General features: G+C 34.4%; 1 protein-coding gene across 1 annotated transcript; it reads right to left on the reverse strand.

Annotated features, from left to right (window-relative positions):
• Positions 1-897: 897 nt before the first annotated feature.
• Positions 898-8019, reverse strand: LOC112727622 (uncharacterized). Its single transcript, XM_025777441.3, has 15 exons — positions 7470-8019; positions 6814-7230; positions 6568-6661; positions 6117-6303; positions 5766-6021; positions 4731-4946; positions 4552-4638; positions 4331-4465; positions 3759-3872; positions 3396-3643; positions 3183-3263; positions 2716-2947; positions 2189-2287; positions 1882-2067; positions 898-1241 (listed from the first exon to the last, which is right to left on the reverse strand). The coding sequence occupies exons 2-15, from the start codon at positions 7168-7170 to the stop codon at positions 1143-1145; spliced, it is 2391 nt and encodes a 796-aa protein (XP_025633226.1). The 5' UTR covers positions 7171-7230; positions 7470-8019; the 3' UTR covers positions 898-1142.
• Between the last annotated feature and the right edge of the window lie 1255 nt (positions 8020-9274).

A 9274-nucleotide genomic window follows, 5' to 3' on the forward strand; every position in this document is an offset into this window, starting at 1 on the left:
TAAAATAATATAAAATAAAATAAAATATCAAATTGTGAATCAATGTGTGCATTGTGTGGAACAAACCATTGATAAAAAGGGGCTAAGAACACTCTAAAGTGGTTGAACAAATCACCGAGAACAGGGCCAATAACACTTTATAGTTGTGGATTGCAACGTGTTTAAAGAAGTTCAAATTTCTGGTGATGATACGAATGCCATAGATTTCTATCAGTTTGCAACCATCTCATCATCTCCACCTACAAAACACCATTTATGCAACCAGAAAATTAGGACGCGGCGGCGTTCCCTTCCCCGTAAACCACTCAATGCGAAATAAAGATTAAAAACTTCATCTTTTTTATCCAACCCAAACATATACAACAGCTGATAATGAAAAACTTCATCTTTTTTATCCAACCCAAACATATGCAACAACTGATAATGAAGCATTTTTATGCCAATTGATCGGAACATGCAAATAAATAACATACCTCTATAAATAGAAGACAATGCATGTGATGCTCCGATTATGAAGTTATGTGTTTTTCTTTTCTTTGCTTTTTTCGTTCTTTCTTGTGAGATTATAGTTGGAATAGAATGGGGAAAATATGGATTTTTTGGATGTTAATTTTTTGGAGCAAAATTGCATTTTAATGGGTAAGAATATAATTGAGAAATGTTAGAAATTTGATTTGAAAAAACTGAAATTAATTTTGAAAAAGAAATTAATGACACCAAGCATTCAAAGAAAGGTGAGTGATAAAGAGGTTTATTTTATTCACGCGCTTATCAAAAAAATAAGATCCTTTTGTGATATTTCTATATTGTATATAATTTTTTGGTTACCTAACATCACCGTATTAAATATGTTTAGAAGCATGCAAATATTACACTAGAAAACGAACAAACAATAAATAGAATACCAAAATAACGTAGCAATTATTATTTACCAAAATTTATTCATTGATGATAATTTACATTAACACGGATTGCTAAATGCACTTTTACGTGCATGCATTTATGTTGAAAGTGGTTAAAAGAATCACATACGTCCACCCTTTGTTGAATGATATACTGTATACTTCTATTGGAGACTTGCCTCCTTAGTATCTTCATCCATTTAATCGTTTCAAATAACCTTCTCACATTAGTCAAGATCCTCAGTTTGTGCTTGCAAGACACTGCTTAGGTAATCCAAATTCCTTTTCATGGAGAACTTGTTTCCTCCATGGGTCATTGTGTAACTTGTAATGCAAAACCTTGTTTCAACAAACATTCATGTCAGTATAACTGTTTCCTTTATAATGGCAAATGTGTAAATTGCGATGGATTTAGAGTGGATCCCTCAACAATGACTTTGTCATGTGTGATCTCTGACCATTCATTTAAGAGACGAGACAGATAAAACATGTGACTTAAGAAAATATAGATGGCAAGATCATGTGAAAATTCAACATGAGTATATTGGATCCATCCCTGTGATATTTAACCTATAATGAAAGTCAAGTGTCACATAACAAAATAGGTTAATTTTGATGCATCGATGATATAAACATTTTTTCTAATTACATCCAATTTTTTAGATGACCATTCAAGCGATCAATGTAAAAAGGAGTTATTGCTGATGTGACATTACGTAATTGGATATATGTATCTTAACAAAAGAGTTTAATTTTGATGCACTAATGGTATAAAACGTTTTACACAATTGTCCAATCATATCCATTCTTTTGAATTACCATTCAATATTCTTTGCAACAAATTTATTCCTCCATTGAAAACTTGTTTTTCTATCAAGTAATCAAAGGTTTTGAGTATCATGAAATAAAGTTGCTCTTATGACTTGCATATGTAAGGTGTGTTAAAATTTAAAAGTTTGACAAAAAGGAAGATAAAAACCTGTATGAAGGTGGCTAAGGCATCATCTTCTGTCAATTTTACAAATTCGATGGCCCAATCATCAACGTGTCCGAAAGCAGCTTTTTGCCTTTCAGCTTCGAGCATAACAGCATCACGGTACACGAATCTTTGCCAGATTTTCTGAACATTTGCCAGCTTGAATTCGATTTCTGTGTCATTGAATCCCTGAAAGAAGCAACACATCACAAACCATTCAGAACAATCTTTGCTTAAGAATGCATAAATTGTCCCATCAACAACAATGCATGAAATAAGCCATAAAAAGACAGGTAACAAATTAACAAACCCGAAGAAGCTTTATCAAGTTAGGAATTTCATCTTCAGGTAACCGAACTGCGAAGCTGTCATAGTTGAGCATATTCTCATATGGCAGGAAAATTCCATCCTGCAGCACAGAGAAACAAGGCAAAAGACTGCAATCATTCATCATTTCGTTAATTTTGAAATATAAACAAATTTCAGATCATTATCATGAATATAAACAAATAGCACTCTAATCTCTAATTGATAGGGCTGAATTATTCATGGTTCTGAGAACCAAACCGAACCAGCCAATTTGACCAGGTTAGTTAGAAATCGACCACTAAATTGGTCCGGTTCAGAGTAAAAACCAGTTGTAGGATAAGCAGTAAAAAAAAAGGTCAAAAAACCGATAAATCAATTGAACTGATTCGGTTTTTATTGGTTTTTTAGCCGTTAACTGATTTAACCATTCAGTACCAAACTGTCTTATAGATTATATTGACAAGGAGCAAAAGAAGTACAATTCTTAAGTAGATTCTATCAAGAAGGAGAAGAAGTATTATTTACTACCTGAATGACCACAGGAATGCACCCTTGCAAGATACTGTCCTCCATGCGACCGCTCCAACCGTCACCAGGCAGCACGCCGCAGAAAACAGAAGTTGCTAGATCAGCATGATAGTTCTCAGAACGCAACGGGGTCACAATGACGTCATCGGCATGCTGTTTTCCAAGCTTTCCATCCTTGTTAGGACTTGATCCAAATTCTTTAGCAAGTTTCTGTCGTATACCCATGCTATACCTGCAGTATTTCCAAAAAAGTTGAAGCCGCATGTTCCGTAACATTGCAATAATTACCAACAAATATATCCAATCACGTTTGTTAACAAGAAAGTGAGAAATCATTCAATTTCATACAAAATTTTGGGAGAAAGTTTGTAGATTATTGACTAGGGACAATGTGAATGTTCTTTGAAGAGAAATGAATCATACTACAGATGCCTCTAAAATTCCAGAAACTTCTCCAGTTAACTTACGAATCTTCTGGTCTTCCATGAGCATAAGCTGGACCTAGATTACCGTTGAAGTAGAACAACGTCTTGCGCTTCTCGCGGGGCCTGAAGTCAAACCATAATATGTTTGAGTTCTTTGATTTCATGAACTTTAAAGAAATAGCACTTGAAACTCAACCAGCATGACAAGAAAGGAAAGCAAATGACTAACAGTTAATGTATTGACAAATTGTTTACCAATCCCAAAGTTTTGCAGTCAACACATTAGCATCCGGAACTTTCCATGCAGGTAGCACAAGATCTTTGTCGGGGTCAAAACATGGATGGATGCCTCTTCGTTCGGAAGAAATATTATCCCAGTTGTCAGCCCAATAGGCCGTGGTTGAATGGTTATGTTTTGAGTTTGTGTTTCCCCAATGAACTAACATCATGCTGTTCCATATCTCCTTAGGGGCATAGCAAGCACCTTCATCCCATGAAAAAAACTGCCTTCAAAAACAAAAGTGACAACATTAGCATATGCTTCAAGCAATCTAATACGGTTAACATTACTTCAATAACAAAACTTCGGAGCAGAAAAACACATCTTCTTAGACATACCCAGATATGATCCCTTCCTGATGAGCGATTCCAATACGAGTATTGCTCAACAATGTGTTTATATGCATTCTTATAATATTCCAACGTGAGAGAGCTTCTCAATCCCAAATGATCCTAGCGTTATAAAGGAAAACAAAGTAAAAGTTGTGAGAAGTAATTAGTGTTAAACATGGAGTTTTTAGCTAACACATGATAAATATATCTGTATAATATAAAAAAGATCTACAACCACATAGTAAAAGGTAATTGAATAGGTAATTGAATGTTTCTATCCTTCTTCCATCCTTTTACAGAATATATTGAAGCTCCTAACAAGGGAAAAGAATATTAGATGCAACTCTATTTACCCTTTTGAAATTATTACGTATGTTTATTTAGTCATTAATGGAGAGCAAATCCATGTGACATAGACATTAGGATTGTACCAATCTTCCATAAATAGCAATTTTGTAACTCAGAAGACTATCAACATAAATAAAATGTGCATGCTTGAAAAGTTGAAACTCTTTGTCTTTCTAATACATATGCCACATGCAACAAGATACAACAGCATAACAGTTAATGCAATATACCTGCATACTCAAGTGAGGAGCGTCATCGGCACGAGTTATGATACATGAATCAAGAACAGGAACAAAGAAAAAATCGGCTTCTTCGCCATTTAATGTTCGGTGAGGACTAGCTAAGATGCTCTCGTAAAGTGCTATCTGTAAATAATCGGAAGTTATAAATATATTTCGATAGTTCTAAATTTGATCAACTGAAATGCTCTAACCTAAACTTCATAAAATACCTGGGAACCATACAGTTGCTCTGTCCATATTGTTTGATTATGGTCATTATAAATTCTATTAACACACTCTAACTTAAAATGGCGTCCCTGTAAGAATGAAGAGGAAGAAAATTAAAACCAAAAAGCACCAAAACTAGCTCTCCGGAGATAACCAAGATTGACAACCGGCTGATCCTAACCTCAAGGAGGAGGCTGTTGAACTCGGGGGGCAAATCATAAACATATATAAGAGGCCTTTTCTTTGCCACCTTTGTGTTGAGATTGACAATTTTTCCATTAACATGAAGATCATCAGGAATTTCAATCTTAGCAGGTTGAAGCCAACTCGGCCAATCTCGTATAGAAGATATCACAGATGGCACACTGCAATCTACTCCATACCACCCATTGTTACACTGAAAATCATTAAATTCAGTTTATTTAAGTTTATTGGGATGAAGAGAAAATTCACAAAGGAACCCCCATAATCCAGAAAATAATAATTAAAAAAAAAAAGAGCGAAAAGACCAGGAAGAAAATAGACAAACAAAAAACAAAATTTCAAATCCCTCATCATGTCATCTAGAGATAACCTGAAAAAAGGCCATCAACCTTGCATGAAATAGATGAAAGCCACAAAATCTCATCCCAGAATAGTAACTAACTGACTTTATACGCAAAAGTTACCCCCTGAAGAACATTTCAATGTGATTTAAATGAAATTAGACACTATTTTGATAGAGACATAAACCCGGCATTTAGGTTTCAAAGACTTTCCATACATATAATTTTAGATCAATATCAAGTGGAACAACTTCATGTTCTAGGCTTCTTATTTATATATAAAAGTGCCCTCAGAACTGAAAATGAATCACACAAAAATCCTCAGAAATTGAAAATGCATATCTAGAGGAGGCAAACTATGATTAGTCCACAGAATTCTTCTATAAATATCCCATTTCATCTCTAAAGTTTATTCTCCTTCTAACATCAAGTTAATTTGTTTCTAAATAGAGAAACGTTGGCAGCAAAATTAGGAAAATTTGACACTTTTTTCTCAAAATGAACCTACATTTTCTAAAAATTTTTAATCAAATATGTTTTAGTAGTATTTTATTTTCTACGAGCCAATCTCTACAACCGCAACAAATGAAAACATTGCAGTTTACTGTGTTTTTCTTCTAGAAACAAGTCAGACAGCAAAAACACACTTCACATTAATACACAAGAATCACCTGACAAAAGCCACCCCGACAGTGGCCATGTCCAGAGCACTGATTGATGCAAACAGATTCCACAGCCGTCTCGCATAGTGTGCCCCAAAGACCATCATATTTGCAGTCACATTCTCCTTTGATTTTCGCCTTGCCAGCATAGAATTCTGCTGGGTCCACATTACACCAACCGCGTACGCTACTGTTAGTTGAGAACACATCTTGGTCTACTTTGGCCCAATCCACTATTTTGGGACCATCGGGTTCAGAAGGTGGACTGAAGTAGATGTAAGATGTAAGCATTGTGACTTAAAATGGTACTCAAGCAAAAGATAGTCAATGAAATTCAATTAGGAAAATGAACTTCCATACTTAAATTGAAATCCGCATGTTTCTGCCAGTGGTCGATTTGGGTATTTTGTGCCTTCACCACAGAAGCACATTGCTCTTGTTTTGTCACAGTTGGCTGGGCAAATTGAGACAACCCATCGACCAAACGGGGCCTCTTGTGATCCTGGGTAGTTACATTCCAATTCCATTTTCTCAGTGCATTCTTCTCCTGTCACCACATAAAATAGTATAACATTCAGACCAAAAAAAAATATCAACTATGTTCTGTGCAATATATCCAAACATATGTAGAAAATGATATAAACAAGTTCCGTAATTTTTCTGTAAAACAACTCAGGAGATCCTTGAGCTAGAAATTGTGTCTGATTTATGAGTCACCAGAAAATGTGAATGAGAGCTAATGTGCTAAGTCATCTTCTCATTAAAGATCATGTATCAGGTCAAGAAAGTGAAAGGAGGGAACAGAACTAACCAGTATAACCGTGAAAGCATCGACATTGTCCCAATTCTCGATTACAAACGCCCAAGCCACTGCAATCATTTTTGCAGTTATTGCCACCTATAATCTGTTAATAGACCACAATCACAACCATATATGTTTAGTGAAACTACCAAGTAACTGAAACACAAAATTCCTTATTCAAAAACAAAAAAGAAGTCAATGATCTAAACATGAAATGGGAAAACAAGGTAAAGCTGTATAGGTATCCCTTGTCACCTCAGTAATGTTGACCTCCCTTTTTACAGAATCGCACCCTGCAAGCCACCGGCCAATCTCAGCCTTCCATGGTGCCCCTCGATAAACAACAGCTTCATGCAAATCAGCTGGGAACTGATGCTTCAGATCAATAACCGGCTCTTCCTTCTCAAGGTTGATCGGAAATTCAGCCGATGCATTGGTTGGTGGGATGCAAGAATCTTGAGCAAGCTTAAAGTAATTGAAAGAAGGGGTCAAAGGGAACAAGAACAGATGCACAACAGAAACCAAAGCCAAAACCGAAGCAATTGTTGCTACAAGTGACCAAGAGCATCGCCGTTTCTTCACATTTACCAAATCTAACAAGTCTCTTGCCATACTATACAAATCCTCTACACTACAAAATACTTTACCAATTCATCACCTTGACACCAAAACCTGAAATAACAACACCATCACCATCAATGCAAACAAAGAGCATAGCCATTACAAGGATCAACTAAACCAGAATTGAACCATAAAGAGTACCCCAACTCACTACTGTTAATGGATTCTTTATTTCAACACACAAGTTACATAAAACAACAATTTGAATTCAACAAAACAAAGGGCAACTACAAGAAACTGATCCCACATTAGCAAGAGTGATGTTCAAACATTGTAGACAATTGACTCACCTTTCCCAGATCTGAAGCCAAAGAAATTATCCAAAACAGAGAAACCTCATACACAGGAATGAAAATGAAGCCACCCCAGAAGGAGCAAATTCAGCAAAAGATTCACACAGTGGAAGGGGACCACCCAAATTAATAGATGAATCCAATTTCAACACAAATAAAGAAAAGAAGCTCCTTTCTTTAATTCCCTCTAGAGAATTTGTGCGAGTCACGTTTTTGGTCAATGGGGTTGGAAAAAAACAACGTTTTTCTTCATTTTTTTTCTGGAGTTTTTTTCGAGCAAGTGTGAGAACCCAAGTTGTCAGACTTATATTAAATTTGAGACAACACAGCGACTGTTTCGTTCTGCACATGTTAACATTCTGGTTGGTATGATTCTTTTTTCAATTTTTCCTTTCGGGTCAACAATTAGAAAAAGATAAACGGTGTTGTTTTGGTTTCGTAGAACAGGAACCAGAAAAGGGAATCGGATTTGTAATTTGTGAATTGTGACAAGAAAACAAAAAAGGGGGATCCGAATTTCAGTGATTCACATCTCACGGACACAGACACCGCAAGTGAGTCAAGCCAGCTCATGAGCCAGCTTGAGCTCGATTCGTTAACAGCTCGATAAGTTAAGCTCGTGAGCTGGTGAGCCAAGCTTGAGCTTGGAATTGAGTTCATAAATTAAATGAGCCGAGTTTGAGCTTGGATAAGCAGCTCGATTATATATATATATAACAATCTTAATTATTTAATATTTATATTTATTTTTTTTATATAATTTTAATATAGGACATAAATAAAAAATTTATAATTTATTGATAGATAAACAATATATAAAATTGATCTTTTCAAATATTTTTTAAAATATATAAGTTATAATTTATTGATATAGAATTATAGATTATGTATTTATGTTTCTCTTATTTGAGCCAGCTCGTGAGCTCGAGCCAACTCGTGAGTTTTTAGTGAGCCGAGCTTGAGCTTAAGAAATAAGCTCGATTGTTAATGAGTCGAGCCATGAGCCAAGCTCAATTTTCGTGAGCCGAGTTTGAGTTTGGTCTAGCTCAGCTCAGCTCGGCTCACTTTCAGCCCTAGATACAGGACACGTCTACACGTAAATTTTAAAATCTTACGTAACAGAAATATCTACATATAAAATATAAAATATTTTTAAATAAATCGTAATGATATTTTAATATTTTATTGATATTAAAATATAAATTAAATTTTTTAATTATTTTTAATATTTTATTTTAATTATATCAAGTATTTAAAATATTTTTTTTAATAAATAATTATATATTAAATCTAAATTTATTTTAAGGATATATATTAAAAATAAGACTGAACACGCTGATACATAATGGTATTTAAGTGTGTCCAAACGTATTTGAAAAAAAAAATTTATTAAGATACCATTTAACACAACAGGACGAATATCCATAAGTGTCGTGTTAAAAATATGTCAAATACGCAGACACCATAACTCAACAAAATATCCGTATTTTGTAGGATTTCACTTATTACCGATTATTTCTTTTTTTTTCTTTTACTGCAAAAGCCACCAAGGTTTCGCCCTCCATCGAGTTTGAAACCAATTAGTTGCAATTGAAGTTGCATTTATTGCCCTTAAAGGATTTTTGCATTAAGATTTACGGAAAAAATTTGGTAACCAAATTTAGAAACTAAAATGGGCCAAAATCTTTTATTTTTAGCTTTATTTAATGAGATGAGAAAAATTTAATTATTATTTTTTTATGTACTTATTTTTTTAATTATAATATTTATTGTATACTAACTGTCTTTTTTTTATTATTTTA

The sequence above is a fragment of the Arachis hypogaea genome, chromosome 12, assembly GCF_003086295.3.
Source record: "Arachis hypogaea cultivar Tifrunner chromosome 12, arahy.Tifrunner.gnm2.J5K5, whole genome shotgun sequence".
Taxonomy (NCBI): domain Eukaryota; kingdom Viridiplantae; phylum Streptophyta; class Magnoliopsida; order Fabales; family Fabaceae; genus Arachis; species Arachis hypogaea.